The sequence below is a fragment of the Podarcis tiliguerta genome (assembly GCF_965153285.1).
Source record: "Podarcis tiliguerta genome assembly, chromosome: 10".
Lineage (NCBI taxonomy): Eukaryota > Metazoa > Chordata > Lepidosauria > Squamata > Lacertidae > Podarcis > Podarcis tiliguerta.
The window spans coordinates 17,010,787-17,027,767 of record NC_139543.1 but is presented as its reverse complement, the minus strand read 5'-3'; the positions used below and the strand labels follow the sequence as shown (position 1 = coordinate 17,027,767).

At 43.5% G+C, this 16,981-nt stretch overlaps 1 protein-coding gene across 4 annotated transcripts in view; it reads right to left on the bottom strand.

Moving 5' to 3' along the window:
- GRM8 (glutamate metabotropic receptor 8) overlaps positions 1–16,981 on the bottom strand; it is a 556,320-nt gene that overhangs the window by 93,137 nt on the left and 446,202 nt on the right. For all 4 annotated transcript variants that reach the window (XM_083399543.1, XM_083399541.1, XM_083399542.1 and 1 more), the window contains exon 8: positions 4,393–4,529. In XM_083399543.1, the coding sequence (XP_083255669.1) occupies positions 4,393–4,529 (137 nt within the window). The remainder of the gene's footprint in view (positions 1–4,392; positions 4,530–16,981) is intronic.

Below are 16,981 nucleotides of genomic sequence, written 5' to 3'. Positions count from 1 at the left end.
CCGATTCATCTATCTTTATTCTGAGTAGACATGTATAAGGTTGCAATGCCAGTGGCCAATGCTATCCCCACTTCTGAAAACATCCAGTCCCTAAGTATTTTATTAGAAGGAGCAATTGCTCTTGGCCAGGGGTCAGCAAACATTTTCAGCAGGGGGCTGGTCCACTGTCCATCAGACTTTGTGGGGGGCCGGACTATATTTTGAAGGGGGGGGGGGTGAACGAATTCCTATGCCCCTCAAATAACTTAGAGATTCATTTTAAATAAAAGGACACATTCTACTCATGTAAAAACACGCTGATTCCTGGACCATCCGTGGGCCGGATTTAGAAGGCGATTGGGCCGGATCCGGCCCCCGGGCCTTAGTTTGCCTACCCATGCTCTTGACCCCAGACTGCTGTTAGCAATCTGCTTCTTCGGGGGTTGTCAAGAGTGGGCCATTGTTTGGGAAGATTACTGGACAGCTGAGACACTGAAGGGATAACCAATTAAGGACTGCAATATTAAGCACACTTTTTGAAAGTTAGCCCCTACTGAACAAGGTACTTATTTGTGGCTGAGCCTACATCAGATTGTATTTCAATTGCCAAGTAACATAAAAAAAAAACAGGAAAAAAGTGAACTGGTTCCTTATCGCAGGAAACCCCTCTTTGTTCCAGAGGTGGAGTACCTATGGCTCTCCAGATGTTGGTGGAACTCCAACTCCCATCAGCCCCAGTCAGAATGGCCAGTGGTCAGGAATGATGGGAGCAGTAATCTAGCATGTGGGGGCCAGGGGTTCTCCACCTCTATTCTAAGGAGCTTGGGGGAGCCTGCACAGCATTATTTGATTTTATCATTACAACTTTACGATGACCATGACTTGTCAAACGCTACTCAGTCGAGCTTAATGGTTGAGGCGCAATCTGAGCAATGCCCCCGATTCGGAGCCGAGCAAAGTGAATCTCCTAATTATCTACAACACACAAATTGTAGCAGAGTAATAACCTTAATGAAGCTTAATGAACCACAGAAATAAGTGCAAGTATAATAAAAAGGCAATGTCCAAAGCTCACATCTTAAGCTTGATTGGATTTCCAGAGGTATGTGTGTTATTAGCTTAATTCCTCAAAGACAGGGATGGTGAACTGGTAGCCCTCTTGAGGACCTGAGGACGTTGTTGGACTACAACTCCCATTACCCCTGACCATCGGCCATGCTAGCTTGGGCTGATGGGAGTTGGAGTCAACAGAATCTAGAGGCCACAGATTAACCACCACTCCCCAAAGTCGTAGGATAAAAGTCAATAGACTACCATTAAGTCAACTGGTTCACATAATATGGAATGCATGTTCCATATTGGTATTGGGTATGTGTCATTCCTTTTAAAAAAAACCCCACACACCTCTAAGTAATCATACCATCAGAAATTGTAGCAATTGATAACTCATACACAAATTGAGAAGAAGGTATGGAGGGAAAAGCAGACAGAGGCATATATTTCAGTAATATCCCATAAACCCGGACATTTTTTAATTAAGAGAGCACAATGTCTGCACATCACATCTAAACAGAGTATAGGCAGAAAAGCAACTATACAACTGGAAATACAGCAGAGCTGATTCAGTAAATCGTTTGGGGGAGGGATGATTACATCCAAATAAACCTGAAAACAGTAATTTAAAATGCATTCACGGGATAGTAGCACTGAATGGTAGCCGTACACAGAACCTAGAATTTATCAGGGGGCGAAATGCCTGGAAACAAAGGATTTGTTCCTGTTAACTACAAAGTTTCCAGACTGGAACTGCATCCCAAAACTGTCCCTCGCTTCTTCTTCCTTCCTTTCTTTTTAAAAAACATATTTTATATTAAAGATTTCTTGCTTCTTTTGTGTTCTTCTTCCTGTTTTCTTTTCAGCAGAGATTTATAGTTTAGGGGTGGACTCAAGACCACAGAAAAGCAGAGGAACCGATTCCAGCTTCTGAGCCAAAGACCACAGCTTTGTCTTTGCACCCAAGAAAGAGCTAGATGGCCTTTTGCCAGGGAGCAATAGAAAGAAAAGAGCAGATATGGTAAAGGTGTTTTATCACTGTAGCGGCTGGAAACGGGAAGCTATTATATGCATTACTGTTGGTAGCACACTGATAATTACTGCAAAGTAGTCTCCGAGGAACAATCATTTGTAAATACTTACACTGTTCTTTTTGTTATTGTTTATCATGGGCCTGTTACACTACGAACCAAAGCTATACAATGCCTGTTTGGTCTGTCAGGAAATACAGAATGATAAATGAAGCATTTAAAGGTTTGCACCCCTTTATTTGATACTTATATAGTATTAAAAAAAAAATGGGGGAGGGGAAAAATAGCCAACTCAAAATCCAGCTTTGGTTTTAGACCATAACTATGGCACTTCACTAAAAATATATATTTGCACGGGTCTGTCTTCTGAGATCAAAGCCCACACTCACTGTAGCTCCTAGTCCAGCATTTATCAAATGACAACACCTTCCCATTTCATTTGTTCTGTCAAAGGACCCCTGAGCACCTGCTGCAGAACTTTTCCATAATGGGGAGGATTTGGGGTGATATTATAGCTCAGGGTAGCCAGCACAGTGCCCTTCATATGTTATTGGATTATAACTGCCTTCATCCACAGCCAGCACAGCCAATGGTCAGTGATGATGGGAGTTGTGGGTCTACAATATCTGAAGGGTTGTTCTAGAGAAACATTCCATTCAACTCAGCTTCCACCCTTCAGGTATGCGACCTGAGCTGTTAATGTATGAATTTTTTTTTGCAAAAATGGGTGACCAGAAATCAGGTCTTATCTTATAGATCTCCACTGGGATCATGTCTTCTCCTGGAGCTTTATTAGCTAGTTGTATTGCGATTAGCCTCTTAATCTGATTGGGTGTGACGTCTGGCCATTCTGGCAGTTCTAATAACTGAGTACAGTAAACTTGTGGGGGTGAGTCAGGACAGGGGCCATATATTCCTGTAAAATATGTCACCCAATCCTTTCCTTGGGCAGATGCTTCTAACAAGTAGCCCAGCCCATTTGTACCTTGGGCAACCAGATGCCAAAATCTCCGTGAGTCCTTTTGAAGTGCTGCGTCTCCCAATGCTTTCCATTGTTGTTCATAATATATTTGTTTCTTGCTTTTAGGTAATAATTTATAATTGTATCGTAATTGGGCTACCTCAGCTTGTAGAGCAAGATTGTGCTTATCCTGTTTTAACTTCAATTTTCTAAGTTCCCTAACTAGGCATTTTTTGCTATTCTGACACTCCTTATCAAACCAAGTCTCTCTTTTAAACTTTTTGTTTTTTATCACACGAGATAAAAGAATTCTCTGTTACTGGACACTAGGCTACCATTCAACTCTATTCAAGTAGTGGACAGGTTTGCTGGGCTCCACCACTCGCCCATGTGTAAGAGATGTTAACACACCAGGACCAATTTCTGATATTGGTAGGGAAGCTGACTTTCAGGAAAGCTTGTTCGCCATTACTGCATGCAAAGGTGGACAATGTAATATCCAGCACTACACTGAATAACTTGGACAGCTTTTCTGCTAACCCCATCATTCTCCGGAACACAGTTTCAAAAACACAGTCCTGACTAATCCACCTTGATCAGATGTACCTGAACATTTGATCTTACCTAATTAACCAACGCGTATTAATTGAACACTGATACATCATGCAATGCTGGAACAGCGTTTAAAGAAACGTTTTATTTATTTTTCTTATTTCTGAATAAATTTTGTTTTAAAAAGAATACACGAAATAATAAAACATTAATCAAACGCTCATAAGAATTACGAAAAAGTAAACAATTTATTTTTACAAAAGTGAGGAGTTATCCAGCACCTTGTTTTGTATTCCAGTATAGCATTAAACAGTCTCTGCCCCCAACATGCTGTTTGACTCCAGTTCCCATCAATTCCAAGCAGAATGGTGAATTATCAGGCATATCTTGGAGGCAGCAGGTCTCTGAATAATAGTTTTGGGGAATCACAGATAAGGAGAATGCTGTTGCACTCAGGTTCTGCTTATGGGCTTCTCACAGGCATCTAGTTGGCCACTGTGAAACAAAATGCTGGACTAGAGGGGCCTTTGCAGAAGAGGTCTCTGATATTTTAGTGATGACACTATTGTCCAAAACAACTGGATGTTTATTTTATATTAATCACAAACAGTATGAAGCAACACCTGTGCCTTCTCTTTTGATATCGACCCTTTTAGTATTCTTTAACAGGAATGGCTTTAAGTTTGAGAAACACGTTGTTTAGAAGCTCTGAGGAAACAGTGCAAGGAGCGTTCTGTTTTATTTTGCTCCTCTTAAGTAAGAGTAGCCAAATGAGCTAAACTGTACAATTGAAAATAACAATGTGCAATGACTTACACTTAGATGAAGCTGGTTTGTCCAGTGTCCAATGATTTTGTATTCTGCGGTTCTGTTGGTTAGCTGATATTGAAAGATATCATAGCGCCCAGGTGCATCTCCATTCTCATTGAAAATAACAGGTGTTCCAGCACTGCCTGTAAGAGATCGTAACACAAGGATTTCAGGTTTCTGTGTTGTTGTTTTTAAATTACGGCATAATGTGCTGAAAATCAATTGTGGTTGGAAAACAAGATTTAGCAGTAATGCGATCACCATGCTAGCTCTACCACAAATCCACAACTTTCCTAGTTACAATCACTTTTCTTATGGTTTAAGGAAGAGGTTTCTACAGCGGACATGTCTTGCTGGGGAAAGTAACGCACATGAATTATGACAACTATGACTACACTTGGCCGAAGCGGATTTGCATCACTTCCAGCAATACTGAAAAGAGAAAAAGAAAAGGGAAGAAACATGAAAAGCACTCCACTGTTCAAAAAAGAGAAGCAGATTTATCTAGTCACACTACTGGCTAAATCCTTTTGCTCTCTGGCAAATTGGCTTGGAGTTCAGATCAGTAAGGATTCACTGGGCTGCCAGCTGTGTTAAACTATTTCCTATCCAGTAAGAGACAAGGAACACTAAAACTCCATTAATGAGTGACTTGGGGGCTACCCCAAAATCCCCTTCCGCAACCCCCCCTTTGTTTCTGTTTGTCGAACCAGTCCTCTTCAAAGGTAAAGGTAAAGGGACCCCTGACCATTAGGTCCAGTTGTGGCCGACTCTGGGGTTGCAGCGCTCATCTTGCTTTATTGGCTGAGGGAGCCGGCCTACAGCTTCCGGGTCATGTGGCCAGCATGACTAAGCTGCTTCTGGCGAATCATAGCAGCGCACGGAAACACCGTTTACTTTCCTGCCAGAGCGGTACCTATTTATCTACCTGCACTTTGACATGCTTTCGAACTGCTAGGTTGGCAGGAGCAGGGACCGAGCAACGGGAGCTCACCCTGTCACGGGGATTCGAACCGCCGACCTTCTGATTGGCAAATCCTAGGCTCTGTGGTTTAACCCACAGCACCACCTGTGTCCCTGTCCTCTTCAAACAGACATGTAAAAGAGTAAGGCAACATCACTCAGCGACAGTAGGGCAAGGTGGGGCAAGGCAGGTGGAACAAGTCCTTGCTTGGTCAGCAGAGAGTCCCATTTCTCCTCCAATTCTTCCTCTGGAAACAGCTCCCAGAGGTTGGAGGGTTGGGCAAGGCAGGTGGGGGGAGCCCTTGCCTGGTGGCTAGCACAGTCACATTCCCCTCACCTGATATAAACAGGTACCACCATCATTTTCTCAAAGTACCATGTGATAATTTCTGTTTAACACAAAGAGGCATTTGCCTTTCAAGATATCTATAGGGGAGGAGGGAGGAAGAGAATTGCTGAAAATTACATTTCCTATAGAACTCCTCTAAATATGCCCCATTATCACTTTGAGCCTACACTCCATTAGAGCCGTAATTAGTCAAGGAAATAACGAGGAGGGGGAGAGAATAAAAGAGAGAATACCATTTACTCTGTCCACAGTCATATTTATTTAACATACATTATTAGAACTATCTCCCTAAGAAAATATTCCTCCTTCACTCCCTGTAACAAGGAAAACGGTCAAATGGAGCAGCTTCGGTAATGAACAGTCACCTATGAGGCAAATATTTCTGAAAGACTGAAGGAGCTTGAACACACATGAGAGCTCAATTTAGTGCCTATTAGCCAGAAGACATACCTAGAAAGAAACATAATGAACTAAGAATGTTCACATACGGCATAAGAAATGAAACAGGAAGCGCTTCATCCTTATGAAGACCTTTTTATTCACTTTTTATAACAACTTGTGTTTTTTATAGATCTGGGATTCGCAATTTTACATTTTCTATTTTGCTGTAGATCTGCCAGAAAGAACCATTTTAATGCTGCTTTTATGGCTTTCCGTTGCATTTTCAATGTTATATTTTATCTCTTTAATTTTGGGGAGCTGCCCAGAGAATGCATGTTATTGGGTCGCCACACAAACGCACTATATCAATAAATAAATTCATTTCTATAATGTCCAATTGTGAAGCTGGGGGAAATCACTGGAGAGCGTGTTGGAGATGAATGAGGGAATCTCAGTTCCAAGTTTGTATTTGGCTAGAGAACTCACTGTTCCAGTTTGCACCTAATTCTCAACCACAGTTCAGCGCTGTGTGAGTAAGCTGAAACAAGCCCGAGCAAAGTCCTGAGCTTGCATGCCTACTAATACAGTGGGGAGATAGACTCCTGCAGCATTTGGTTTCACTTCATGTGAATCCTGGCTTGCGTGGCAAGGCCCCAAACCCTCCCCCTTTGTTGGAATAAAGACACTTGACACCAGTATTTTAGGTGAATGGGCTAAAAAAGGCCACAACTTTATTGGTTACAGAATGTGAGTGGGATTGGCTTAGGCATTGGAACCAAACCAGTTCTGTTGACCTTTAAAGCCCTAAACGGCCTTGGTCCAGTATACCGTGGTCCAGTCTCCACCCCCATCATTCTGCCTGGACACTGAGGTCCAGCACCGAGGGCCTTCCGGCAGTTCCCTCGCTGCGAGAAGCCAAGTTACAGGGAACCAGGCAGAGGGCCTTCACGGTAGTGGCACCCATCCTGTGGAACGCCCTTACACCAGATGTCAAAGAGAAAAACAACTGCCAGACTTTTAGAAGACATCTGAAGGCAGCCCTGTTTTAATGTTTAATAGGTTATTACATTTTAATATTTTGTTGGAAGCCGCCCAGAGTGGCTGGGGAGATCCAGCCAGATGGGTGGGGGTATAAATTATTATTATTATTATTATTATTATTATTATTATTATTATTATTAACCAAGTATATCTGATGCCTGCCCACCATGTAGGAAGTCTCAGAAGGGCTAACCACCAGTAGGGGGAGCCCTGTTGAATCACATCAACTAGGAGCTCCACAGGGTCACCGATAGGGGTTGTGCCATGGCCCTAGGCTTTGGATGGGGCCACACCTCCCGGATTCCTTTAACGGAATACCCTTGAAATAGGAGGGGTAGGTGATGGCCTCTACCTTCCCTCACCACCAACCGGATACTCCAATGCCTAATTGCCAAACCTTACAAAGTTGTGACGATTTGCTATGAGGCAGGCGAAAAACCATACGGCTGGTGCCAATTTGCCAAGTGGAAAAAATTCCTACCAGGCCCCTTCAGGAGGCGGCCAACTGAGGTCCATAGCAAGGTCAAAGGATTAAGAGTCTAATCTTAGGGAGGAAGGGCAGGAGAACTGTGCGAGCAGGAACCAGAGAAAGGGGGCGAGTTCCTGCCCGTAGGCTGCTTAAATGGTGCACGCTACGCCACCTGGCCAACCGGATTGGTCAGCCTAGGGCGTGACACGGAGGGGACTCCCTATGATGCAGGGGCTAGCCACACCCCTGTGCACAGGGCGGGCTCGCATCCAGCCTGCAACTCCATTTCCCTGGGGAAGTGAAATGGCTTTGTTGTTACATACAAACCAAAGATAGTAGTTTGCAACAAGTACTGTTTAATTCAACAGAGACCGCTTGCTAGGAGCCACTACACTAGAGCCCTCCCATGAGACTAGGGCCCTTCAGGATTTAACCTCCTTCTGTTGTGCCTGTAAGACAGAGCTATTCCACCTGGCCTTTACTTTGAATTCAGCCTGATCTTTTATTTCCCTTCTCTTCCTTCCCCCTCCCCTTTTATGAAGATCACCCGCTCTGAGACCCCACAGCTAATTTTCCCCTGGCCTCCTCGCTGGCCCAAGTAGGACTAATTCAGCCAGCTAGCCCTGGTGATTATCTAATGCTTATTAGATGGATTTTCCCTAAACTGAATTCTGAACTTTGAATTTTATTGTTACAGTCATACCTTGAGTCGAATGCGCTTCGGGTTGAGAGCGTTTGAGTTGCGCTCTGCGGCAACCCAGAGTGCGTTACTTCTGGGTTTCGCCACTCGCGCATGCACAGATGCTCAAAATGACGTCACACGCATGCGCGGAAGCGTCGAAACACGACCCGCACACTCGGAGATGCGCCGTCGCGTCTTGCGTTCCATTTGGGATGTGAACGGGGCTCCGGAACGGATCCCATTCACATCCCGAGGTACCACTGTATTGATATTTTTATACTGTATTTTATGCTGCTTTTACAATTAAGTGTTTTAAATTTGTTATTAGCCGCCCTGAACCCGCTTTTTGAACCAGGAAGGATGGTGCATAAATAAAAATATTATTATTATTATTATTATTATTACACTAGCTGCCTAGCTTGTGGGTTGCTGTTGTTCACTAGGAGGGCAAAGGGCAAGGCAGTGGGAAGGTTAGCACAGTGCAAATGCACTGGCAGGAGTGCCAGATTGGCTCCACTGGTGTGTTCGCACTACACCTACCTCCCCACTGCTTCCCCTTTCTCCCTCCCAGTAGGCAACAACCACCCACCTTCTGGAAAGCTCATCATTGCTGGAAAGGTAGGACAGAAATTTAGCTAATAAATCAATGGAGCTTCCAACTCCTGCTTTGAATAGGTATAAAACCACACACTTCATTGGGACTTACTTACAGGATCACAGCTTTAGCAAACTAGAAATTGCACATGTTTCTGAGAATTACTTGGCTCTGAGAAATTTGATATAGGCAGTGGCTGACAGCAACAGACACGTATTGATTTATCTGCAAAGGTGCCTAACATTAGTGCATTGGTCAGCATTCTGTAGATGTAGGTAACCTTTTTTTTAGAGAGAGAGGGAGACAGAGAAAAACATGTCAGACTCTATCAGCAGTCTATCAGCACAGTCCGACGCTGCATTTTAATTAATATACTGCTGTTTTGCTTTGGATGCTGGATGAAAGTGTGTCGAGGTGGAACACACTGCACATCCAAAGTCTCCTACAGCAACGGTATCCCAGAGCTTCTCAAAGTCTTTCCGTACAATTCAACGGCAGCAACTGTATAGCAAACTGGGGTTCTGAAAATGCTGGAATCCCAAAAAACAGGATGGTAGCAGCTGGCAGGATGAGGTGGCTTGGCTTACAGGACTTCCCCATGTAGAGGTCGTTGCTGTTAACCAAGCAGGGAGGCAATGCAGAGCTCAGCACAGTGTGGAAGCAGCAGTGGAAGCATCAGATTGGCTCTGTCACTGCACCAACCTACCTGCCACTGCACCCCTTTCTGTCTTGTTTATTGGCAGCAGCTTCCACATGCCAGGAGCTCGTCCTACTCTCAAGTAGGATCCTAGCAGAGACACATGCCTGACTGGCATGCTCCCTCCCTCCTGGTCTTTCGTTTGGGAGCTTCAAAAGCTTTCTTCTGCCCAAGTATCACAGCGACCGATGCCAACAGACATTGGCATACTTAGGGATCCACAGAGTCTTTGCAGCTTGCATAACAGACCTCATCAACTCAGCATTTTGGCTAATCTACTTTATTTACATATAAACACACATGGAGCACTGCAACATGGCTCCCTCTCTCTCTAGCATCAGACAGCAAAAAGAAAGAACAAAGGACAATAGTCCCACTTCACAGAACACAGTAACGCAAACATCCTGTCTCCATCACTTCCCACTCTGTGGAGTCAAAACATATACCGTCATGTGATAGACAACAATCCCATGACTGCAATCACGGAGCAGGAATTCTAACACCACATTGGGAAGTCAGGGAAGGCATGCGACACCACCACACCAGCTACTACTGGAGCAGAGAAGGTAAAAAAGGACCCCTGGATGGTTAAGTCCAGTCAAAGGTGACTATGGGGTTGCAGCGCTCATCTCACTTTCAGGCCAAGGGAGCCAGTCTTTGTCCACATACAGCTTTCTGGGTCATGTGGCCAGCATGACTAAACCACTTCTGGCGCAACAGAACACCGTGATGGAAATCACGTGAAGGTAAATGCTATTTATCTTCCCGCCTCAGTGGTACCCATTTATCTACTTGCACTGGGGTGCTTTTGAACTGCGAAGTTGGCAAGAGATGGGACAGAGCAACAGGAGCTCACCCCCATTGCTGGGATTCGAACTGCCAACCTTCTGATTGGTAAGCTCAAGAAGCTCAGTGGGCTAGACCATAGTGCCACCTGTGTCCCATGTTGGACCAGAGAGACATGCCCACTACAGGGTACATTTGCCCTCCCTGCACTAAATCTTCCACTGCCCAAGAGACAAGTCAGGCAAAGGCCTGTATTTCAAAGGGCAAAACAAATGCTTTGCATGAAAAAATCCTGCAGTTCTGTCCTTGACATGTCTTGGAAGAATTGAGAAAGGGTCCCCTGCCTAAAGCTCTGGAGAGCTGTTGCCAGTCAGTGTAGATGATACTGGTTTAGATGGGGCAATTGCATGGGGCAGTTTCCTGCATTCTCTGTCAGAGGAAACTGTTGTAATGAGAAAGCATGTGTAAGCTGGTTCTCTCTTGCATATGTATGGCTACTCCTTGATTCCTGGTGAAAGGTACGAGCAAGTAATCAGTGTGAAACAACTTCTACAAAGTATTAAACTCAGATCAGAAATACAGTTCTTTAATAGCAGTGTTGAATGGCAGTGTAGACCCCACCACCACCACTTGCAAGACATCTTCTACCAAGGAGAAATTAAATATAGACTTCTGGGCAACCACGCTAAACAATTGTTTCATGATTGTCAATTTGTCAATAAATTTAGATCAAATGAAACAAGACGCATCAAACATTTTCAAAATATTGCCCGTAGTGGTGTACTGTGTATATGCCAACTTGTATAATGCTTAGTTTCGTCAACAAAAAGGAGCACAGTTTTTGTGGCATGCTGCAATGGCACACCAAGCAGCACACAAAACACTGCTTTAACTAGCATCTGTGTGAGGCAAAGCAGGTCTCCAACATTATGCTGACCGAATCACATTCTCACTAGGAAAGGATTCTGGACAAAACTGCTGACTCCACAGCATACAGCAATCCCTTGAGATGGTCCATTTCTCCTGAGTCACTCTCAGCTCTGGCATCTCTTATTTGTACTAAGTTTGGAAACTAGCTTTGTGATGTCCTAATGGGGGAGGTGATGCCTTTGTCCATTGCATTGTGTCATTCCATGATGTGCTTAGAAAATTCAGGGCTGTTAATGTCTGTCATTGAGTTCATCCTACTGATAAGAAGAAGAAGAGTTTGGATTTGATATCCCGCTTTATCACTACCCTAGGGAGTCTCAAAGCGGCTAACATTCTCCTTTCCCTTCCTCCCCCACAACAAACACTCTGTGAGGTGAGTGGGGCTGAGAGACTGCAGAGAAGTGTGACTGGCCCAAGGTCACCCAGCAGCTGCATGTGGAGGAGCGGGGATGTGAACCTGGTTCACCAGATTACGAGTCTACTGCTCTTAACCACTACACCACACTGGCTCTCACTTATCACACTGATAAAATAAACTCCAAGTAATGGGGGCTCCGAATACTTTTAATTCTAATATTCATAATCCACGCCATCAAAAAGCCAGATGCCTAGATTTAATTCAGAGAAAAGCAACTCGGTTAGGCAGGGTAACTCCTTCAAAAGCAGGCAAGAATGATTTTGGACCAGCATGTGATCCTTGAACGCTGCGCCGATCAAAATAAAAATTGCTTCAAATATGAAGCCATATTGAGAGTCTGCTGTGGTTTATAGCCTCATCTGTCATTATCATTAATTTCTATAATCAGTTTGAGTGCCAGGGATTCCCCCCCGCAAAAAAAACCTGGATTGCTTTCCTTTTTAATTAGCTGTTAAACGCAGCCACAAAATTGTCTGATGTAGATAAATTAAATTACAGTGGTAGATGAAACAGAAAAAAGAAGAGCAGTGATATGAATGTACAGTACTCAGGTGCCCCAAAGACAATCTTTAAAAAAAACAACTTTAAAAATGGATGGTTGCTAATCTGCTTACCTCTATTGTGCATTTAACAGAGACTGATATAATAGGTTTAAATGGAAAGAGAAACTTATAAAATGTAGAGCTCACTTTAAAGACAGAATGCCAAAGAAAGAATGATAAACAACTAAGTGGAACTAAAGCATTCTAATTAGAGACTGTTACACTGGCAGATAAAAGTGCGCTGCATCCAGTTTCGTGATAAATGAAGCTATTATCAATGCAAACCCACAAACAGAAGAATGCTTTTCAATACGGGATTGAAAATAGAAAATGATTGTCCTCCAACAGCTATTAGAATCGGCATAGACAAAGGCAGGATCTATTATCAGAACAGTGTAAAACAAATGCACATTTTGACTTGGTGGCTCTAAAAGATTCTTCTAGCATAGAATTCTAGCCCGCTCTCAAATGAGTGTGCCAGACATTGCAGAAAGGTACCTGCTTGGGATCTTATTGCACAAAAATCAATAAAGCTTGGCTTTAAATATTTTCCACTTCTTTTTCATTTCATTTCTTTAACAGTATCTGTATACTGCTTCACTGTAAATGAAACCTCTAAGCGGTTTACAGATTTAGGATTAAGATGTAAAGTAGATGATCTATGAAACTGAAGATCTTTCCTCCGACAATGACCAGTGCTGGATTACAGACCGGGACTTTGAAAGCATACATACAATAGAAAGGAGATTTAGTGTACTTTTTTGCCACCTGTATGACAATATTGTGCCAGATAAATGACAAATCAGAGAAGAGGTCTCAGATAATATCCCACCCACTCAGTTAGTCCTGATGGAGAGAAGAACCAAAGCTTCACTTCAAATCCTGCTGTCCAAAGGGTCTTCATCAATGGTTTGTTGTTTGCCATAACCACAGTTGCCCTGCATGACATTTTTTTGGACTTCCAGCATCTTGTGCAGTACAATCGCATAAATCTTTAGTTTAGGGATTAACTGATCAGTCTATTTTTGTCCCGGGTCCATTTTGCATCTGCTTTTATTCTAAGTCCATTCTGTCCTATTTCTGCACACATATACTTTTTCTAGAGTACACAATTAAGTTCTGTGTGTGCATTTCAAAACGTGTTTTACCCAAAATCCATTAATGCACCTTGATGAAGTTTTGAGCTGGAAAATGTTATCATAGAATTTGGAAACGTGTGAAATCCAAAGAATAATTAATTGCACCCAATCTTTAAAGGTAAAGGTGCCCCTGACTGTTAGGTCCAGTCGCGGATGACTCTGGGGTTGCGCGCTCATCTCGCTCTATAGGCTGAGGGAGCCAGCTTTTGTCCGCAGACAGCGAAACCAGAGCAGCGCACGGAAATGCCGTTTACCTTCCCGCCGGAGCAGTACCTATTTATCTACTTGCACTTTGATGTGTTTTCAAACTGCTAGGTTGGCAGGAGCTGGGACCGAACAATGAGAGCTTACCCCATCGCAGGGATTTGAACCGCCAACCTTCCGATCGGCAAGCCCTAGGCTCTGTGGTTTAGGCCACAGCGCCACCCGCGTCCCTATTCAATCTTTACATTAGCCCAAATTAGACCAACACAAAATGCTCCTCCAACACAAATTAGACCAACACAAAATGCTCCTCCAACACAAATTAGACCAACACAAAATGCTCCTCCATCCATGCTCAGACACAAGCCACGCTGATTTCAATGTGCTTCACTCTGACGCAACTGAGCATGCGATTAAATGCTCCTATTTAAATCAATGAAAACATTGTCCTTTATTGATTTAAATACGGAGATAACCAGGCTTTGCATTGGAGAAAACAGCAGATAAAAGATGAACAGGAACCTTGCTGCTGGATAACTTCTTAAAGAGCAAGACAAGAGGAAAGGCAAAAGATTATGCAGAGGCAGGGCAGCCCCAACAATCACCTGGGATTGATGGCCAACGCGTGGGAAGGTGACTCAAAATCCTTCACTGCCATGATTAGAAAGTCCACTTGCAAAATATGGTGCAGGCAAAGCCAAGAAGATGATTGCAGCACCTTGGCAACCCTTAAACCCTCACAAGCTGCTTCTGTGTCATACTTTGATAAATCTCTGCCCCGTGTGAAATGTACATTGAGTTTGTTGGTTCTATGTATTTTTGTGTTTTTGTGTTGTAAACCACCCTGTGGTTCCCTGATGAAGGGCAGTATAGAAATTTAATAGAGAAAAGTAAGTAAACAAAATAGTAATAATTTCAGGGTATTTATTTAATCGCTTGCATTACAAAAAGGCATGGTAGTGAAAGTATTAGTAATATTCAGTTTTCCCTTTCTAAAATTATTTATTAAAGCTCAAGAATGGCTTATGTTTTTGATTTTGATTTTTTAAAATCCTGTTTAGGTTCATGATTAGTCTGTCACGGGCTTCCTCAAACTTGGCCCTCCCGATGTTTTTGGGAGGCTCTAGCTGATCCCTAGCTAGCAGGACCAGCGGTCAGGGATGATGGGAATTGTAGTCTCAAAACATCTGGAGGGCCACGTTTGTGGAAGCCTGGTCAATCATTACCTTCAAGGAATCACATTTACTCATCCCTACCTGCTTTGCTTCATCATCATCATCAAATTATTATTTATACCCCCACACATCTGGTTTGGTTTCCCCAGCCATTCTGGGTGGCTCCCAACAGAATATTAAAAATACAATAAAACATCAAACATTAAAAACTTCCCGAAACAGGGCTTCCTTCAGATGTCTTCTAAAAGTCAGATAGTTGTTTATTTCCTTGAAATCTGATGGGAGGGTGTTCCACAGGGCAGGCGCCACTACCGAGAAGGCCCTCTGCCTGGTTCCCTGTAACCTCACTTCTTACAGGGAGGGAACCGCCAGAAGGCCTTTGGCACTGGACCTCAGTATCCGGGCAGAACAATGGGGGTGGAGACGCTGCTTCAGGTACATCCTTCAGTTACACTTCAGTTGTTGTAGCATTTCCATAGCAAAGCCATGCAAAGCATGCAATCTGAACTTACAAAGGGCTGCTCAAAAATGCATTCCACTGCATTCAGTGTGGCTTACATTTGACTGTATCCCTAGTATCATTACAGTATCCCTCGCACCCTTTCTGCATAATAAATTGTATTCATTCTCAACCATCAGATAGGAAACACAGAGACTGTAGAGAAATCTCATCCATAAGCAGCAAAACCATTAAAGTTGAGATGTTGGGGTTAGCAGACTATTTACAGATTGGAAATGGAGGGATAAGAAATCATTACTATTCTTTACTGTCTTAATCCTTGGTAATTAGAGCAACTATCAATGGATTATTGTTCAGTGTAACAAGAAAACTATTTGCTGCGCTTGTTGCAGGGATATTAATACCCAAAGTCATATGCAAACTATCAATAAAGCATTTAAAAAGACATCTTAATTTGCCATGCCATGCCTTCAAAGAACTTATTAGGCCACAGGTTTAAGCTTATCAATGGAAAACATTATCCTGTCTCTGATCCAAAACGAGAGATGATGCCTTGTGGCCTTTTCTGGAATTAAGCCTTTTGAAATAATTCCGGTGAAGTTAATCCCTTTGGGGATGGAATATTGAAATTAGCGCAAGATTATAAAGCAGCCACCTTGTTTTTTATTTTATTTATTTCAGTATTAAAAGCTTCTGCCTTCCAAGGTGGCTCACAACAAATAAAACCATAATGTAAAATAACACTTCTAAAAAATACAGGCGTAAGGGAGGCAGCAACTGAAAACAGTGCCAGCACAATATAACAAAACAAATACAGTGGTACCTCGGGTTAAGAACTTAATACGTTCTGGAGGTCCATTCTTAACCTGAAACTGTCCTTAACCTGAAGCACCACTTTAGCTACTGGGGCCTCCCGCTGCTGCTGCGCCACCAGAGAACGATTTCTGTTCTCATCCTGAAGCAAAGTTCTTAAACTGAGATAATATTTCTGGGTTAGCAGAGTTTGTAACCTGAAGTGTATGTAACGTGTGGTACCACTGTACCATAAAAAGCTGACCAGAAATATATATTTCAGAGTTTTCTAAAAACCAACAGAGAATTCTTCCTTAAGAATGAAACATGTAACTCAGGGTCAAATGATATGTTGCATACAAGAATGTACTTAATTCCCCTGAGAGCCAGGGTGGTGTAGTGGTTAAAAACGGTAGTCATGTAATCTGGGTAACCGGGTTCGCGTCTCTGCTCCTCCACATGCAGCTGCTGGTGACCTTGGGCCAGTCACACTTCCCTGAAGTCTCTCAGCCCCACTCACCTCACAGAGTGTTTGTTGTGGGGGAGGAAGGGAAAGGAGAATGTTAGCCGCTTTGAGGCTCCTGAAGGGGAGTGAAAGGCGGGATATCAAATCCAAACTCTTCTTCTCTTCTTCCCCGGGCTACTGCTTCTAGGAAAAGGAGTTTCCAGGAGGCAAAATGGCCCTCCCCTCCCCAAAGATCTGCCCCTGTGCCCTCCCTGACCCTGTTGCACCCTCACCTCAGGGTGGGGCATGTGAGGCCCCACAAGCACTGCCCCAGAGGAAAGCACTTGCAGAACATCACCATTGGGAGAGGGTATGAGGCTCAGCAAGAGGAGGATCTCTTGCCATGGAGTGTGGTGGAGTCTCCTTCTTTGGAGGTCTTTAAGCAGAGGCTTGACAACCATATGTCAGGAGTGCTCTGATGGTGTTTCCTGCTTGGCAGGGGGTTGGACTCGATGGCCCTTGTGGTC